Genomic DNA, 19,460 nt, shown 5'->3' with positions numbered 1-19,460 from the left:
TCCCTGCACCCTGTGGAAGAAGGTTTGCTCACAGCAAATCAGGATTCCAACTGGCAAGAGGCAGGGGCTATGAGGCTAGACTCAAACCCTGAAGGCAGTGGGTGGTTTCTAAGGGCTAGACACTGGGTCAAATGCTTTACTTCTCTTATCTCATGCACTCTTCACAACGCAGGGAGGTAGACACTACTATTGTCTTCATCTTGGGGGATGAAGAAACTGAAGTTCACACAGTCACATAGCTAGAAAATAGCAGTTGGGAACGGAGCTCACATCTGTCTGACCAGAGCTCTGTGCGCTCTGTTCTGTCATATATTGAAAATGACACCAGATAGTTACAGGCCTATCTGTACTCTGTACATTATCTCATGTGAAATTTTATTTTAAAAGTTTGCCAACCACAGGTGTAATGAAGAGAATACAAACCCGTAAGTCCTGGGTTTGTGTCTAAGACAGTGCTGGAAATTATACACTATTGGACACGTTGGTTGACTTCCCTGGGCCTGTTTCTACTTCTGGGATATTGTGTCTCGCTTCGGACCTTCACAAGGGTGCTGGGCTTTCATAGAGAGTGCCTGCAAGGGGCCGTCCTCTGTAAACACGGTGCCAGTTCCACTACAGATGTAGCTGTGCTGAGGATTTAGCCTCTTGGCAGCAGAGGCCGAGGGCTCTTTCCTTTGGCTGTGGTATGTGTGGAGTGCTCTTAGGTGGAGCTGGACCTCCCTCCTGGTCTAGGCTGGCCCCTTCTGGAGAGGATGGCTATGGGCCCCCTTCTGCAGAAGAGTTATTGTAGGATCACCTAATCCAACCCATTCGAGTTGCAGGTGGAAGGACGGAGAAGCAGAGGTCTGATGACCAGTGAATCAGTGGAAGGAGTGGGATTAGAACCCAGGTCCCTGGCCCAAGTTCAAACTTGTCCCCTCTCCAGGTTACAACTCCAAAACATGGGGCTGTGACCCAGAAAACTCTATGCCAGCCATCTCTGTCCGTCCCCTTCTTCACTCTCACGTAGTTTCCATGGGGCTCAGGTGTCTCCTGTTGGCCAACAGGCTGGCCTGGTGCTCAGCCACCTAGGACCCCATGTATCCTGGCATTCTAGGCCTGGGGTGATGCAGGCAGATTTCCTCAGCCTCCGCTTCTTCTGCCTTAAAACACTCAGTCCCTCCTGTGGTCCCGGGGCCTGGCTTGGGCTGCATGTGTGCATGCCTGTGTGTGTACTCACACGTGGGTGCAGTAGGGAGGCGGAGGTGAGGAATGCCTGTGCCACCCCTTGTTTCTGTCCAGGCCTTTCTCAGGGTCTCTGCCTGGGCCAGCCCCGGGTAGGGGGGAGCTGGGCAGGAGGTGGAGCCTTCTGCTGGCAGGCGCCGCCGTGGACAGCTGTGCTGTGTTGGTGCCTCTAGCCTTGCTCTGCGCAGTGTCAGGGCCTAGAGCCAGACAGCCCCATTATTTAGTTGCTGGGACTGCTGGGAGGTGGGGAGGCTAGACTGGGGGAGTGTGGGCTGAAGGGAGAGACACGAGGTGCCTGGGACTCACTGGCCCTGTGCCCCTTGAAGTCAGGCCTGGGATTAAGGTGGAATTGGGGGCAGAGCCCAGTGGTGTGAGGCTGGCTGGTGGTAACATCCCCAAAAGGCCCTGGGGAGGCACCCCGGGCAGCAGGTGCTGGCTGTGTCCACACCTGTGCTCCCACATCACCATGGGGGCTGTGGCTCCTCCTCTGCCAGTCCTCACAGAGTCCCTTCTCTCTGTCCCCTGCATCCTCTCTGCTCTTTGTTCCTGCCTCTGCTCCCTGCTTCCCTGCCACTGTGCTCAGCCAGCCTGACTGCCCACTTCTCGGCTCCTCTCCTGCTCCCCACATCTCCCTGCCTTTGTCTCCTGCCTGCCTGGTTGACTCTCTGTCCCTTGGTCTTTATCTCCTCTCTGGTGCCTCCCCCTGTCTTCTTCCCTCGCCTCAGCATCCCGGAGCCTTGCTCCTTGCCTCTCCCCCTCTCTCCCATTGTCCCCCACCCCTCGGAGCCTCTATCTGGAAGGCTCTGTCTGGCTGCTCATACCTCCGATTGGCCTGGCCTGGCTCCATGTCCCTGTGTCCCCGGGAGCTTGTGCGTGGGTGGGGACGGGGGTGTCTCTGGAGAAGAGTCTATTGGCTTCTCCACTCCAGCTGCAGGCCGGTTGCCATGGTAACAGGGTCAGAGGGCCCCCATTGCAACAGCTGATGCTGTGGCTGTTGGGAGGGGGTGAGGACCTGCTGTCCAGGCCTGCTCCCCAGTGCACTGTGCCCAGGGCCTCAGAGGTGGCTCCACACCCAGTGGGCTTCTGTCCCTGGCCTTGGACCCCAGCCTCCCAGGTGCTCCGGCAGGCCTCAAGCCTCAGACTGCCTTGAAATCTTCAGTACCTCCTGTGATCAGCCCCACTCCTCTGGGCCTCCTGCCCTTCTCCATCCCCCAAGGCCGTCTGTCCTATCTTCTTCCTTGCTTTCCTTATCCCTTCCTGTGCCCATTCCTTTAAATCAGATGCCCTGCTCTGTCACCACCACGCCTCACCTTCTCCCTCATGGCTGACCCCTCCCCAGCTCAGACACCCACTCTCTGCTTCTTTTCAGCCGCCTAGGTCTGAGCTGAGGATGAAAGAAGCTTTTCCTCGAAGGGAAGCCTTGAGGCTGGGAAGGCAGGTGGGACAGGGATTGGTGCATAAGTGGATTTTGTCTTCTTGAGATAGGAGGTAGACCAGAGGATCCCAGAGGACAGGGCGTAGACACAGGGGCACTTTTCCTGTGGGACTGAAGCTATCAGGGGAGTGCCCTTCATCCTGGGGACAGGGATGTTCCTATCCTTCTGGCCAAGGCCTGGTGCAGCCTGGAGACAGGGCCGAGTGGGAGAATCTGCAGGGCTGCCAGATGCGGGCACAGGGGCCCGGGGGTCCATGAGGGCCCTGCCTCTGAGCAAGTTGCCTCTTGCCCTACAGCACCTTCCCTCCACATTTCCTTTCTCCAGCTGGATCAGAGGCCTGTTGGAGGGGCTCCACGGGGGTCGTTCCTGAGCTGTGGCTGTCTGTCCTGGTCTGCTGGGGCTGCAGTCTTCCCATCCCAGGCCTGCTCCAGGGGTGAGGCAAGCATGACGCAGTTGAAGGGTGCTGTCTACTTCTCCACCCACCCTGGGGTCCGGAGAGTGTTGGGAGGGCGGCTTCTCCGTGTTGCGTCTTCTGCAGCCCCCAGAGAGGAGCTATGTAAATATTTGCAAAGAACTGTCTGGGATGGGAGCAGAGTTTGATGGTGGCCCTGGGCTCTGGGGAGGGGGCTGTGGGGCAGCAGAAGGGCCAGCTTGGGGGTGTGAGATGTGGGGAGACTGGGCCTCTTTTCTGCCCAGAGGTGGCGTCCTGGGTGGGGTGATTTTGGAGGTTCCAAGAAAGCCCTTCACGTGTTGGTATTTCCCTGAAGGGTTCCTGAAACTCCTCCCTTAGAGAACTTCTGCGTTTAGAATGCTCCTTTTTCTTTAAAAACACGTTGTCTCTCATTGCCCCCTCCCAGTAGAGAGACAAAAAGTATTTAGCCCTTTAGTGTGAGGGAGTTTAACAGAACTTCCCTCCCGACGTGGGCAGGAGGGCAATGGGAGTCAGGGTCAGTAGAGGAGGGAGGGGTGCTGGGACAGGTGATGAATGTGGGGGGCTCCCCTAAAGTCCCCTCCATCTCCTTAGTCCTGCCCATGAAGATCTCTATGCTGTGGCCTGTGGTTGGCCTCAGATAAACCCCTCTCCTTTTTGGGTGCTTGTCCAGGATGAGAAACACCTTTAGGAGCCAGGCAGCGTCTTCCCCTTGGTCCTCCGCCTCCTGCAGTGCTGGAGAAGTTTCCCTGTCTGTCTCCCCCCACCAGGCCTTGAACTCTACGCGGGTGGAGAGCAGCCCATCTGCTTTGTTCTGTTGTATCTGTGTGCTCAGTGCACAGCGGGAGCTCAGCACATGTTTGCTGAATGAATGAATGAATGGGGTGGGCAGTGTGCTGCGTTGCAGGAGCCTTTCCTGGGAGTTAGGTGACTTGGCAGCAGTTTCCAGCTTGGTTACAGACTTGCTGTGTCTGGGAGTCCTCTAGCCTTGCTTCGTGTTGAGGACATTGTGGGGCATAGGAGCGTCTGGGGGCTCCCAGCTTCTTCACCCTCAGAGGTGGACTGAGGAGGATGGGATAGGGGAACAGAGTCTTAGAGCTGCCACAGAGAGCACAGCTGAGGTGGGGGTGATGCCACCTGACCAGCAGCACAGGGCACTTTTTATTGTTGTGACTGCACTTTATAGTTTGCAAACTGGGGAGCCGTGCTTTACCTCAGGTGGTCCTCGTGGCCCTGTGAAAGGCAGGATTCCTCTCCATCACTTTACGAGAGGCAAGTTCTTGCTTAGAAAGGCTGAGGCACTTGCCCAAGTTTACCCAGCTGGCGGGTGCCTGAGTGGGAACCCGAGCCTAGCTGTCTCCTCCCTGCCCAGTGTGGAATGCCACTGCACCAGCTCTCTTGCCTCCATAGAGCCCTTTCTGGGGCATGATGGGCTGAGGGCCTCAGGAAACTTGGATTGTAGCTGGAGTCTGCAAGCCTCCATTCCTCGTTTGCTAAGTGGAATCATAGCACCTGTCCCTGAAGCACTTTGGGGTGTGAGGGTGTTCCTGGAATGAGATGACAGACACCCACAAAGCAGCATGCAGTGCCAGAGCTCATTCTCCTCCTCATGAAGCAGGGTGTCACCTAAGTGGCTGCAGCTCCTAGCCCATGCTGTTGCAATTGTGGGAAATGAGCCTGATCCAGGACCTCAGCACCCCTGCTCCTACGGTGCACCCCGCCCTACCCTGCACCCTGCCTGCCGCACTCCCTCCCTCCCAGCAGGCTGCTGCTGGCCCCGGGTCCTGCCTCTCCCCCAAATAATTGAAACCACAGAATTTGTGTTATTGCTTTTTCCTTTCTCTTTCATTGTATTCTTTCCTTTTCCCTTTTATCTCACTCTCCAGTCTCATTACCCTCCCCATAGGCAACCGTTCAAATGTACTTACTGTGAATGTGTGGCTTGCATATGTCCTTGCAAATGTGTATTTTGTCTGGATATATGCATATAGATTTAATTTATGTAAATGATATTGTGCTATATGTTGTATTTTGGTGTTCGCTTTTCTTACTTGGGAATATGCTTTAAGTCCAGCTGGGTTGCTGTTCGACGTCTTGTCTGTAGCTGCGTATTCTGCGGCATGTGGCTGCCGTGCTTCACCTGCCCACTCTCCCGGGAAGGGACCCCACAATGTCTCCAACTCCCAGCCACCATAAATGAAGCTATAGTGAATATCCTTGGACATGGTCTCTTCTGGACTTGGGTGAGGATGTCTGTGGGATACACGCCCGGGAGAGGAATTGCTGGATCGCGGAACATGTGGACACTTAACTAAGTACTGCCATGCCTGTCATCACCCTCCTTCTCAGAGCTCGAGATTCCCATACCCGCATATCTCTGCCACTCTTGACATTATCTACCTTTCTAAATTTTGCCAATCTAAAAGGTGAAAGTGATTTCTTGTTGCTTTAATTTGCATTCCTTTGATTTCTATTGAGTCTGAGCATCCCTTAGGCCTGGTAGCCTCTTGGGCTTACTTTCCTGTGAATTGCCTGCTTATGCCCTTTGCTCATTTTAATTTTGATGTCGCCGTCATTTGTCCTTGTTGATTTGCAGGGGTTGCTTGTGTACTCTAGAGATACAAATGCATGCTGTGAAACGTTCAGTGTATTCCAGATTTTAATTCCTTATTGAACTGGAAAGAGATATTGCAAATATCTTCCCCCATTCAGTCTCTCTTCAATTTATCCAACAAAGATACTTAACTTTGATGCAAACAAAGTCATTGATTTTTAGCTTTGTTTGTACTTTTGAAGTTTCTCTGGCTGCAGAGGGTCTCCATTTTCTTCTGTTCTCTTAATTGTTTTGCTGTTCTCAGTTAGGTCTATAATCTATCCTGAGACTACCTCGTATGTGGTGTCAAGTAGGGATCGAGTTTTATTTTTTCCATGTAATGTGCCAACTTTCCCAACGCATCTAGTAAACAGTCTGTTCTTTTCCGCTGAATTGTGGGGCAGCCTTTATCAGGTTAATCTCCCACATAGCCATGAGTCTGTCCCTGTGCTCTCTGTTCTGTTCCAAATATTTATTTACTGGCTCTTGCATTGATACCAGCTTAACAAAAACCTATAGCCTTCCATATGTCTTAGCGTTTGCTGAGGCAAATCCTCTGTCTTCATTCTGTTTTTTAAAGGTTGACATAGCTATTTGTGGATCTCCCTTGTTCTGCATAAACTTTATTTATTTATTTTTTGAGATGGAATCTTACTCTGTTTCCTAGGCTGGAGTGCAGTGGCATGATCTCGGCTCACTGCAACCTCTGCCTCTTGGGTTCAAGCAATTCTCCTGTCTCAGACTCCCGAGTAGCTGGGATTACAGGTGTGTACCATCATACCTGGCTAATTTTTGTATTTTTAGTAGAAACAGGGTTTCTCCATGTTGGCCAGGATGGTCTTGAACTCCTGACCTCAGGTGATCCGCCCGCCTTGGCCTCCCAAAGTGCTCGATTACAGGCATGAGCCACCGCGCCTGGCCTCCCTTTTTCTTCATAAACTTTAGAGAAAGTTAACTGAATTATTGGAAAGAAAACGCCCACTAGATTCTTGATTGGAATTAGTTTGGTTCTATAGATTAATTTGGGGAGAACTGACATCTTTGTATTTGTCCCACTCAAGAGCCTGGATTCTCTCTCCATTTACCAGATCAGTTCTGTATTTTTTGCTAGTTTAAAATTTTGTTCCCCTTTACCCTGATTCCAACAGGGTTCTTGTGCCTTGGTCAATTCCTAGAAACTTAAGAGTTTTTGTTGCTATTGTAAAAGACGTATGGTTTTTGACTATATTTCCTAATTGCTGTGTAGAAAAATGCTTTATATTTTTGCAGGCTGATCTTGTTTCTCGCAACCTTACTGAACTCTCTGATCTAATTAGTTCTAATTGTTTATCTGTTGATTTCTTGGTGGTCTGTAGGCAGGTGACCCCGTCATCTGCAAATGATGCCAGTTTTCGCTGTTTGTTTGGATCATCATCATGTGTTTTGATGCTCGAATGTTCCACCTGACTTTTTGGGGGTTTTTCATTGGCACTTGTATCTGTTTGTTGGTGCTTCACAGGGTCCTGTGTGTGTGTGTGGGTGGTGCGGGGGGTGGCGCAAGTCAATGAGGAATTATAACTCTTGGGTTTAAGCTGTGGCTCATGGCAGAGCTGGAATTGGGACAGGGCTTTATCAAGGCCTTACCAGGCTCTCTGGGGTATGCTAGGAGCTGAGACAGAGCATAGACCTAGAAGCCTACAGACCACTCACTAGAGGAGACCCCAGAGTGTCCCCTGGTGGACACTGGCAGCTGTGTGCTTCACTGCCCTGTGGCAAGCTGTGTGTGGGGTCACAGTGAAGGGGGACTGAAGAGGACTGAGGCTCAGAAGTCACACACCTGGTGCAGTTCCTGCTTTCGCCGCCTTCCCTTGGGTGGTCGGCCTCTGTGTTCCATGAAAACTGATGACCACGTTGAATTTTGCTTCATCAAAAAGGCACCTTAATTCCCATGGTTGCTTCATCTGCTGTCCAGACTCAGGCTGGAGGGCACCACAGGCTTGAAATGGGCAAATTCTGTTGTGAAAGGGTGGGCTGTGCTCCTGGATCTGGAAAGGAGCTGAGAGGGTCTGTCCCCAGCTGTCATGACTGCAGATCACCACCCCTGAGTCCACCCTCAGTTCTTCTGCAACTGCCAGTCCTGCCCTGGCCTCAGGGCTCTGACCCAGGTGGACGGGGAAGCCCGGCCGGTGTGCAGTGGCCTTCTGGACGGGGGGCATTGTTTGGAAGAGTTCTCCAAGAGCAGCGTCCATGGGGGTCAGACGGAGCAGTCAAGGAAACTTTTCTAGAGGGGGTCCTAGAAGGCTGGGGAGGAGCTGGAGGGAAGAGGAGTGGGGGCCATGGGGAGCAGGAGGGAAGGGGTGAAGCTGGGGCGCAGCTGCCCAGGACTCACGCGCCTGTGCAGGGATCTGTGGAGAGCTGCTTCCTGGCATCAGCGTGCCCTTGTTTCACCTTCCCAGGCTTCTCAGCAGGAGGGCAGGGGGTGGGACTTCCAGTTCGTGCACCACCCGAGAGGCAGAGCTGGGCCCCAGAGCTTTAGAGAAGCTAGAGGACAGAGATCTTCTGAGGCCATTGCCATGGTCTGAGGCAGAGATGGCTCAGGCATGCCACATGCAGTGGATTTGGATGGGTCTAGAAGACTACAGAGGCCCCTGAGACCCTATAAATGATCCCATAGATTGCTGGCTGGGTCTCAGGCTGGAAGGGGTGGTGGAGGAGTCTATCTGGAGATGCTGCTTCTGTGGGGTCAGGGTCTGAGCTTGGGGCCCCTCAACCTTGCCCTGCATTTCCCAGATCCTGGAGGCAGGAGCTTAGGACTGGTCTCTCTCATTCACCACACACACACACGCGCGTGCACACGCACACACACTGTCTCCCTCTCCCTGTCTCTGGCTCTCTCTCCCTCTCTCTCATTCACTGGTTGGCCTCTCAGGCTCCCTAACTCTGTCCCCTGGGCCTGCAATGTCCCTGGCCTTTCCTAGGCCCCTGGCTGCCCATGAGAGCTGTGTTAGTGACACGGTGGCCCCCTGCCAGGAGCGGCTCCTGCTGCATCTTCCTGTCGCCGCCACCAGGCTAAATATAACCTGACACTGCACAGCCCTGGGCGGCTGCTCTGGAGACAGCCTCTCTGCCTGGGGGCGGACAGGCCGACTGGAGCCCCAGCCTCCTGCCCTCAGCGTGACTTTGGGCCTGTCCTGGGCACAGGTCCTCCTGCTCTGAACAAGGCAGGGAGGTGACCAGGTTGAGGATGGCTGCCTCCCTGAGGTCACCTTCCCTGCAGGGACCCAGCACCCCGCCTTGTTAGAGCTCTGGATGCTTCCACAAAGCCATCTGTCATCTCATCTGGCACCCAGTGCAGGAATCACTTGTCCCCGCAGTACCCGCAGGGAGCCTGAAGCTCAGGGAGGTGGGTGACCTGCCCACAGCCAGAGCAAAATAGAGGGAGCCCAGGAGCCATCATGGCTGTGGCAGAGTGGCTCGGCTCCCTGGGGCTCCTCCACCTGTCTGGCTTGTTCCCTCTTCTTCCCTCTTGCCCCGTGCATCGAACTGGGGTCCTGTTGGATGGGTGGTTCACTGGGGGCAGGTGCCAGGCGGGCGTGTCTTGTTGGTCATGGTGGCTCAACACTTCGCATGCATGGATGTGCTCAGTGATTTGCAGAGGGCTGGGAGGAGCTGCCTGGGAAGAAGCTGTGATGACACCTCATTTACAGAGGAGCGCACAGAGACTCTGACCCCAGAAGGTGTCCAAGGCCACTCAGGGCCATCTGCAGCCTCTTCTTCCCCACCTGGTGCTGACATGGGAGATAAGGCCTGTCCCTGCCACAGCCAAGTGTGGCTCCTGCCTGGGGCCTGGTCTAGGCCAGTGGTGCCCAGAGGTAGGGAATTGGGTGGAGCCCCTGACCTCAGATGGGTTGGGATACTGGGCAGGGACAGTGCCCCCCACCCCAGGTAGACTGCTGGGTGTGGATTGGCACCAAATGAAAGCAAGTCGGCGTTGTGTTCTGAGAAATGATGGTCACCTTCTGTGGCAGCAGGATGGCGCTGTACCTGCCGCTCCAGGAACGTGTCCAGGACTGGCTCTCCTGCTCTGCACTGAGCTGCATGGCCTCTGGAGGCCTGCTGGGTGGTTGGCCTGCCTGCCTCACCCGGGCCATTGGGCCCAAAGGCATGGGGGTTCTAAGGAACCATGGAGCCTGTGCGGGGATGGTTGCGTCCATGGGTGCCTCCCCTTTCAGAGGGCCCAGGAAACAGGTCTGGGCCAGGCAGGGGGTACCTTCTCACCCAAAGGGAGGTGTCTTCAGCCAGCTCTGGGGCTGAGGCTGGGGTGGGAGTGGGGTTGGGGCTGGGACTGGGGTGGGAATGGGGTCAGGGCAGAGTATTCTGGCATCAGCCACAGGAGCCAGGCTGGCCCTGGGGCCTCTCATTGCTAAGCTTCTTCCACCCTTGTTTGCCTCTCTTCTGTCTCAAGCTTATGGAGACCTGAAGCCAGGCTCTGAGCTTCACATATCTTAGGCCGTTTCACCCCCACAGCCCTGGGGGGTGGGCAGGATCACCCTGTGTTGCAGATGAGCGCCCCGGGGCTCTGGGCTGGTAAGTGACTGGCCCAAAGTCATTCTAACGCAATGTGCAGAGGCCACCTGACTCCACAGCCCATGCCCCCTCCCTTTGAGACTGGGAACTCTCTCCCCTGTTGCACCCCCTCCACCCTCCTTGTCTGTCCTGGCTGCCCCTTGAGTGCTCCAGTGTTGGCTGCCTCGGGAGTGTGGGCTGTGCCTGCCACGGAGTGGCTCTCAGCGGAACTGCAGACTGCAGCAGCTGGGTCCTTCGTCTCTGTCCTGGGGAGCTGGGCCACTGGCAGGAGCCAGGGCGAGTCGGAGGGAGAAGGGAGCAGAGCGAGGGCCTAGGGATCTGGAGTAGGTGGGCACCAGGGGCAAGTGAAGGCACTCCCACCCCCGCATAACCCAGCCAGCGGTGGGATGGCGTCTGACTGGGAGGCCTGGCTGAAGAGCTGGGAGCAGGTGATGTGGCAGTTTACAGAAGCTCCAGCTGACCCGGCAGGGTGGTCGGACGCAGTGCCTCCAAGAGCCCAGGCCTATCTGGGGCCCCACTTTCCTTCCTTCCACATCCCCTTGACGATCGCTAGATCTCCCCCGTCTCGGCCCCGGCCTTCAGGCAGGGCTCCAGTTCACATTTTTGGAATAACCAGGCCTTTGACAGGGTTATTTTGAAAGGAAAAATTTCTTGAATCTCGACAAAGGAAGACGACCAACAGACACTCCCCCCGCGCTCGCTCTCTCTCTCTCGCTCTCTCTCTCTCGTGTTTAGGTGTGAGGCACAGGCTCGTGCTGCGAGGTGGTGTATACCTAGAGTTTCTGTGACCCTGGCGAGGGGTTTTGAGATGTGGGGTCCAGGACTGGGTGGGCTTCAGAATGCCATTCTGGGCTCTCTTGCTGAGCAGCTTGAGCTGAAGAGGGGACGGGGTGCTGAGGTCTCAAGGTTGGAATTTCCGGGGCCCTGTGCTGGGGACAGAGCCTCCAGCCCATTCTGAAGGTTGGCTTCATCTTGGCTCCAGACTCTAGGTTTCTCTGAGGCAAGCTCCCTGGTGAGGACTTAGGTTCGAGGGCCTGGCTGGCTGTGGTCCCTGGGGTGGGTGCTGGGTCTCCAGGGCTAAGGCTCCCTGGTCTCCGGCCTCTCTTCAGTTCTGATGAGGCGCATCCCTGTTCAGGCCGCTGCCGGCCATCACCATATTAGGGCATAAACTCCAGGCAGGCTGTCTGGGTGCCAAATGGTCTCCAGCTGGGCCCAGCCCCCTGCAGCTTCCAGCACCACAGCTGTGTGTCAGAGGCCGGAGGTCAGGGGACAAGAGTGGCTGCTGCAGGGAGACCCAGACAGAGCCTCGGAGCTCAGGGCCCTTGGGCAGAGCTGTGAGCATCTGGAATGTGGTGAGTGGAAGGGCTGTGGGGTGGGGCAGAGAGCCCCTTCACCTAGTGCCATCCTGTTCAAGCTGGTTTCAGAGGACCTGGTTCCCCTAGATGAATCCCCAGCTGATTAGAATCCCTGAGCGTGGCCAGCATCTGCTGTGCATCAGGCCCTTCCCACCTGGCCTGCTCCCTGCCTCCCCAGCACACAGCCCCTTGGCCTTACTGACAGGCTTCAAGCACCAGCTCCAAGTCCCAGGGGTGGCGCCGCCTCCAAGTTACCGGCCTCTGTTGCTAGCCTCTCCCTTGACTCATAGCACCACCACCATCGCTCCTGCTGTGGGTTTGAGATCAGGAGTAGGGGTGAGCCAGGGAGGTTCTGGGAGGTAGAAAGGTGAGGAGAGGCTGGGTGTGGTGGCTCACACCTGTAATCCTCGCACTTTGGGAGGCTGAGGCGGGCAGATCACTTGAGGCCAGGAGTTCGAGACCAACACAGTGAAAACCCTGTCTCTATCCAAATATACAAAAGTTAGCTGGGTGTGGTAGCATGCAGCTATAGTCCCAGCTACTTGGAAGGCTGAGGCAGGAGAATCGCTTGAACCTGGGAGGCAGAAGTTGCAGTGAGCCAAGATCATGCTGCTGCACTCCACCCTGGGCGACAGAGTGAAACCCTGTCTCAAAAAACAAAACAAAACAAACAAACAAAAAAAAAAACAAAGGGAGGCTGGGTTGCTAAGATGGAGCGGGACTGCATGGTTCATCACCCTCGCCTCTCCCCCATGCCTGCAGCCTCCCTGTCAACATGGCCTGTCACTGACACCACCAGTCAGTGCTGGCCCCAGGGCGTATGACTCTAGGCGCTAGCCACTTCGGTGGGGACGGGAGACACTGGGAGGCAGAGAAGACAGCTGAGCAGAGGGGGAGCCGAGAGGAAGGAAGAGGCTCCCTAGGGAGAGTGGGAGATGAGGAGCCTGCCTGTTGGGTCCCTGGGGGGCCATAGAGGAGCCGGAGCAGGATGTTAACTGCCTTCTGGTTTCATTAAGGACTTCCTGTGAGCAGGAGGTTCTGAGCTTGGCCTTAGGTGGAACTGAGTGCTTGGCCTAAAAGGGGCTCCTTCAGAAATCGGCATGGGAGGGCGTGGGGCCCATGTGCTCAACAGGGAGCTGAGGGAGACCAGGTGCACTTGGCCTGGGGGACTGACCTCATCTGGTACAGGTCCTTTGGTGGACAGAGAGAGACTAGAAAAGAAAAAATCAAAGATCAAGAGAAATGCGAGGCGAGGCGAAGATGAAAGATCTAGAAGCAGTGCTTCTTAGACTCTTTGGTGAAGGATCAGTTTTCTTTAATGCTAATATGTTATAGGCTGGTACATCTGTGAAATACAAGAGCACATGCGTGGATATTATGGCGATGCCAAATTGCTATAAAGTTTTTGAAACTCTTGCTTTCAACGTCTGTCCTTGTCTTGTGTGCTGACACAACGGCTGGTGCTAATCTAGAGAGAACAGAGACAGAGACAGATAGTAACAGCTAACCGTCTGTAGTGTGCAGCATACGCCAGGCATTGCCTAAGCACTCAGCATGTGCTGACTTGGTTAATCTTTATAACTCGTAAGAAAAGAATTATATACACTATGTGTATCACAACATCATTGTGTATCCCATAAATATGTACAATTATTGTGTCAATTAAAAAGTTAAAAAAATTTTTAAAAGAAAAAATTATTCTTCTTCCCATTTTATAGATAGAAAAAATGAGGCACAGGGATGTTAAATAATTTAGGAAAAAATGCATAAGTGATTAAGTAGCAGATCCGGGCTATGAACCCAGAGATCGTAGGCCTTAAGTCTGTGGACTTAAGCACTGTGCTACAGCGCCTCATGTGAGGGAAAGGCAGAGGTGCTGGGAGGATATGAGGAAATGAGATAGGGAGGAAATGAGATCAAAGAGGGGAAAAAGGATCATAGCCAGCATGAGAGAAAGTGTACCTGGGAAAGAGCTAGATAAATCACACAGGCAGAGAGAGGGGTAGGGGAGTCCAGCAGCAACCAGCTGGGGCAGACAGATTGAGGGGAGCCATAAGGGTGGCAGGCACATGGCCGGGTGGGGGATCAGGATGGGAGATCCTGGAGAGGAAGGGCCATATGGGGAGGCAGAAGTGGAAGGGCCCACTTGGGCTCCAGGCTTTCTGCTCTGCCCACTGAGAGGGTGCCAAGGGGGCTATGTCCTCCCACTCCACAGGGAGCTGCTTCCTATGTCTGGTGGATGTGGTGCCCGTGAAGAACGAGGATGGGGCTGTCATCATGTTCATCCTCAATTTCGAGGTGGTGATGGAGAAGGACATGGTGGGGTCCCCGGCTCATGACACCAATCACCGGGGCCCCCCCACCAGCTGGCTGGCCCCAGGTAGGTGTACTTGCTTTAGGGCAGGCTCAGGGGTTCGTGGTCTTACTTCTCTGGGGCTGTGAGCTGTCCGAGGTCAACACTATGCAGGAAGGGAGGATGTAGTGGTTGGGTGGGGGGGGTCCCTTTGGCGGTGGGAAGTGAACCCTGTACCCTGAGGATGTGGCCTGGTTCCCCTGGCCCAGGATGGACATACAGGGGTGGAATGGCAGAGCCCAGAATCACAGGTCCTTGGCATGGGCTAGCACCGTTTCCTTAGCCTCACCTATAGGGCTTCCGATCCCAGCATCCCCTGGGAGTGGTCCTCTCTCTAGTCTGGCTTGAGCAGCCCAGGGGTGGGGAACATGACCACCTGGGAGCAGCTCCTTTGCACAGTAGGAAGCTGTGTCCCCTGGACTCAGCTCTGTGTAGTTTCTGCCATCTGGTCCTTGTTCATGGACTGGCCAAGTTTCCTGGGGGTCTGGGCTAGCTGAGGAGAGGCTTTGAGGGAACGCCCACCTGGGCTGGACCATCCCCTTGACAACAATGGCTCTGAGCCGCCGCCTCTGTCAGGACGCCCTCTTTGGCTTAATTTAAATCTTTCCCTCAGCATCATGACGAAAGTGCTCACCTCTTGGTTTCTCACGCTCTAAAATGACAGTGTCAGTAACACTGGCCCTACCTGTTCATCCGATGCCACCCTGAACGGCAGGGCCCCTGGCATTGCTTCGCCCACTTAGGCACAGGCCCCACCTACTGGCTATGTGACCTCCAGAGAGTGACATGACGCCTTTGTGGCCACACTTCCTCATGTCTAAAATGGGGACGCTGGCACCCAGCGGCCGGTGTGAGAGACAGGGATGATTTATGGAATCCGCCCTGAAGTGTCGCTTCAGATACGGCTCTTTATGATGACTGGATTCTAGAATGATTTTTGAGACTGAGGTCAAAATATTGTGCATGGGAGCGGGGATGGAGGGTTGCCCGTTCCCCTCTTTCCCTTACCCCGCGGCCGGGGCTCTATTTCCTAGGCCTTGCCCACTCCAGGGCTGCTCGCGGTCCCCACGGCCACATGCCTCTCCTCTTCCGCAGGCCGCGCCAAGACCTTCCGCCTGAAGCTGCCCGCGCTGCTGGCGCTGACGGCCCGGGAGTCGTCGGTGCGGTCGGGCGGCGCAGGCGGCGGGGGCGCCCCCGGGGCCGTGGTGGTGGACGTGGACCTGACGCCCGCGGCACCCAGCAGCGAGTCCCTGGCCCTGGACGAAGTGACGGCCATGGACAACCACGTGGCAGGGCTTGGGCCCGCGGAGGAGCGGCGCGCGCTGGTGGGCCCCGGCTCTCCGCCCCACAGCGCGCCCGGCCCGCTCCCATCGCCCCGCGCGCACAGCCTCAACCCCGACGCTTCAGGCTCCAGCTGCAGCCTGGCCCGGACGCGCTCCCGAGAGAGCTGCGCCAGCGTGCGCCGCGCCTCGTCCGCCGACGACATCGAGGCCATGCGCGCCGGGGCGCTGCCCCCGCCACCGCGCCACGCCAGCACCGGTGAGGGCGCCACGGGACCAGTTCCGCCCCAGTCCACGCTTCCTCGGTTGCCAGGCTTGCTGCATTCTCGGCCCTCAGCTTCCGACCTTTCCACTACGTCCTGGGTGCCTGGGAGATGGAAATCCCATTAAGCACTTATTTAATTCCATTAAGTGGCCTGTTGCGCTATTAAATGTCCATTCATCCCATTACATTCTTCCACTCCCAGAGCCCTCGTGGGCCCCTGGAGCTGGCTGTCCCGGGACGGCCTGGAGCAGGGATGCCCTGGGCAGGAGACGCGCCCGGCCTTGGAACACCACCTGGCCCCCTGCCTGCCAGTGTCCTGGGGCAGACCGTTTCCTCTTCCTCTTCCTGGTCACAGGGCTGTCTTCTGGCTGCTTCCTTAGAGTGGTGCGCGGGGTCTGACCTCCCTTGTTTCTTGTGACTCCCCTGGACTCCCAGGGACTCCTGACTGTGCAGGGCCTGGTCTCCACTCTTGGTCTGTGGGTGGCCTGCCTGGCCTGGGGCCTTCGGCCTGCTGGCCTGACCATGTTGCCTCTCCACCTAGGGGCCATGCACCCCCTGCGCAGTGGCTTGCTCAACTCCACCTCAGACTCCGACCTCGTGCGCTACCGCACCATCAGCAAGATTCCCCAAATCACCCTCAACTTTGTGGACCTCAAGGGTGACCCCTTCTTGGCTTCGCCCACCAGTGACCGTGAGATCATAGCACCCAAGATAAAGGAGCGAACCCACAATGTCACCGAGAAGGTCACCCAGGTAGGTGCCCAGCGACTGGGCTCTCTTCTCACCTTGGAGGAGCTTGGAGAGGGCGTGGGAGTGGGCTGTGGTCCAGAGCTGGGTGGAGGGGGCTAGCCAGTGAAGGCCTCTTGGAAGGAGGCAGACCTGAGGGCTGGGGTTGGCGATCTCTTCCAGAGCCGGGGTTGTGGGAGAGGGGACAGTCCGAAAAGTTCTGGAGAGGGGCCTGGAGGGGCCTGGGGAAGGGCTGGGGACAGCAGATGGGGAGGATTGGTGGATGGGGTGCGTGCCTTCAGGGCACAGAGTGAGGACAGGGCAGTTGAGGCTGGGGGCATGAGAGGGCCAGTAGCAAAGCGGGAAGGCAGCCTGAGGGACGTGAAACGTCTGGCTGCAGGCTGTGTGAAGGGAGTACTAGGGGCCACGTCAACTGGGAGGCTTCAAATGAGAAGGGGTCACAGAGGTCAAGGACAGGAGGGTCCTGATTCTTCTAGGCCAAGGTGATGCGCCAGGCAGAGGGTGGGCCTCAGTCCTGTGGGGATGGCCAGGATGACCTCGAAGGGCCCAACTATGTCCCCAAAGCATGGGAGAAGCAAGTTTTCTTCTCATGGGGAGGAGATTGGATGGTGGTTGGTACAAAGATATGGGTCAGGTCCCTGAATCCTGGACCAGAGAAGACCCCTCAGCCTTGGAGGCATTAGCCAGCCTGGTCTTCTGTCCCCTCCTGGGTTTGGGGTCCTCCTGGCAGCAAGAGGACCTGCGACCCCTCCATGGCCTCATCCACCCCACACCTTAGCCTTTGGGGGCTAGGGGTGGGTGGATTAGGAGTGTGGATACCTGCAGGGAGTGAGAAGCCTGGGATAATATGGGGGACTCCTGTCCCAAGCTGTCCCCTTCTGCCCCTTCCACAACAGCTGCCTGGGTTGGCCCATGTGAGGGAGCTGCCCTGCTACCTTGGCAGCCTCCTGGCCCTGCTCCCATCGCCTGGCTCTCTGGGTCCCCGCCAGGTCTCCAGCCCATTGGCCTTGACTCCAGAACATTCCCCCTTGCCCCAGGCCCTTATCTGGCCGCCTCCCCCTCTCTCCCTCCTCCCTTGCCCCTCTCTTGGTTCCCACCTGAGCTCCTGGCATCTGCCCTGCTCCTGTCCCTGCTGCATGTGCCCGTGAGTTGCGGTGGGTCTGTGCGTGTGCGCCTGTATGTGTTGGCAGGCGTGTGTGTTCCTGCCAGTCACCAGCAGTCTCTCCATCTCTGGGTGTCTCTGTCTGACTCTGGCTGGCTCAGCACTGGACCGGCTGGGCGGGGGTGTCAGGGAGACCATTAATCTGCGGTGACAGGCCCGGCTGCTGGCGGAGGGGGAGGGGCTCAGGCTGCGGGAGCGCCGCTGCAGGAGCCCGGGCAGGCTGCGGGGGAGGGGGCCGCTGGCCGGGCACCGGCGGGGCGGGGGAGCCCAGTGTGGCGGGGTGGGGGTGGGGAGGAGGAGGGGCCGGCTGGAGGAGCCGAGGTTCCGAGTGCGGCCGCTACTGGGCTGGCGGGCGGGCAGAGCGCGGCACCCTGGCAGCAGGGCCCACACCACGGGGCCATGGGCAGTTTGAGCCAGGCAGGCCGCTGTCCATGCTTACTGCCAGGGTGACCCCAGCCCCGGGGCCCAGCCCCAACCACCCTGGCTTCATGCCAGAGGCTGCCCTGGCTGCCAGTCCGCCAGCCTCGGGGGTGCAGCCTGGGCTGGGACTGCTGCTGGGGTGCAGGTGAGGCACTGGTCGGGCCCTCAGGCCCCAGGGCAGGCAGGCTGCAGGGTGCCAAGTCGTCCATGGCGGCCCCAGCTGGGAAGGCGAGCAGGACAGGGGCTCTGTGGCCCAGGGCCCAGAAAGGCCGGGTGAAGCGGGCAGTGCGCATCTCCAGCCTCGTGGCCCAGGAGGTAGGTGACACCCGGTCCTTCCTCTTCTTTCTGGGGCTGGGGCACTGAGACAGGTGGCTGGCCCGAGGGCTCTGGCTCCAGGCTGGGGAGAGGGCTGCTGGGAAGCAGGAGGCTTTGGGAGCCATGGGGCCTGGCCCTGCTCACCCGCGCTTGGCTCCTGCTCTCATTCCCTCCCAGGCTGGGCTTACATAGTTTCCCTTGCCGGGACTTCCCCTCCCCTGTGGCTGCCATGGCCCACAGTCCTAGAGCTCAAAATGCAAAGTGGGGAGATGACAGGAATGAGACGGCTGCCCAGAGAGATGGTGGGGAGGCAGAGTGGGGAGAAGGAGCCCACGGGCAGGACCGTGAGAAGCCGGCAGGCAGCAGCTGGGCCTGGCGTGGAGGCACTGGGGCTCCCTTGCTCTATGTGCTGGGGTTGGACCCGGTGGGCAAGGGAGGCTTGTGCTGTTGTGGGGGGTCGAGGAGGCTGGAATATGCGGAAGCCACTGTGTGGGTGGTGAGCGTGCGCTGGGCGAGGCACCTGGCTCATCTCTTCATGGGCGGCCGACGCGTGGTGGCTGGGCCATGCACTACTCCGTTGCCTCCTGGGAGCCATCCAGCAGCTCTCTTGTCAGAACCTGGGGTGGGCTTGGGCCAACAGTGGAGGAGGAGTGGGGGGTGGCTCAGGGCTGAGTCTGGGAATCCCATCCCTGCCCCCGCCGCCCCACACCTGAGCATTCTGCCTTGGCTCATACGCTCTTTCCAGTTGGGGGACAGGTACAGGTAGGTCTTCCCACCCACGGCTGAGGAGCCAGGGTTTGGCTTAAGCAAGCCAGCTTCAGTATTCTATAGGACAACAGGCTTGAGGGGACAGACCTGGCGCAAGGCCATAGGTGAGCTGGTGGCTGAAGAGCTGGGACTGGCCCCTGTCAGGACGAGGTGTGCCCCGTGCACGTGTGAGTTTGTGCCCTGAGGCCATGTTGCTCATGCTGTGTGCAGACTCAGGGGTAGGGTAGGGTCACTGCTGTTAGGGGTGGTCCTGACACCTCCGCCCAGAGGCTTGACCTCTCAGGCACAGAGAAGAGTCCTATCCAGGGGCAGCTACCTTCTTCGGCCCCCTTGTCAGCAGGGGCCTGGCTAGTTGTTTTTTTTTTTTTTTTTCCAGTCCCCACTTGATCACTGAAGGGCCACCCACCCGTGGGCAATTGCTCTGCCTTAAGGAGCTGGGCACGCAGCAGGTAGAGCAGAAATGGAGCCTGGGAGCCTGTCCATGTGTTCCCTCCCTGCCCGAGGCCTCAGCTGCTCCTGCAGCCCACCTGGTACCTCTGGAGGCCC

The 19,460-nt window shown here is 57.2% G+C and overlaps 1 protein-coding gene across 1 annotated transcript in view; it reads left to right on the top strand.

Moving 5' to 3' along the window:
• Nucleotides 1–19,460, top strand: part of KCNH2 (potassium voltage-gated channel subfamily H member 2) — a 32,739-nt gene that overhangs the window by 4,387 nt on the left and 8,892 nt on the right. Inside the window, exons 3-5 of the mRNA XM_023225419.1 lie at nucleotides 13,820–13,984; nucleotides 15,053–15,496; nucleotides 16,044–16,255. Coding sequence (XP_023081187.1) covers nucleotides 13,820–13,984; nucleotides 15,053–15,496; nucleotides 16,044–16,255 — 821 coding nt within the window. The remainder of the gene's footprint in view (nucleotides 1–13,819; nucleotides 13,985–15,052; nucleotides 15,497–16,043; nucleotides 16,256–19,460) is intronic.

This window comes from Piliocolobus tephrosceles, chromosome 8 (assembly GCF_002776525.5).
Source record: "Piliocolobus tephrosceles isolate RC106 chromosome 8, ASM277652v3, whole genome shotgun sequence".
In the NCBI taxonomy this organism is placed as follows: Eukaryota; Metazoa; Chordata; class Mammalia; order Primates; family Cercopithecidae; genus Piliocolobus; species Piliocolobus tephrosceles.
Note: the sequence above shows the minus strand (reverse complement) of the source record. Positions and strands in the feature narration are given on the sequence as shown.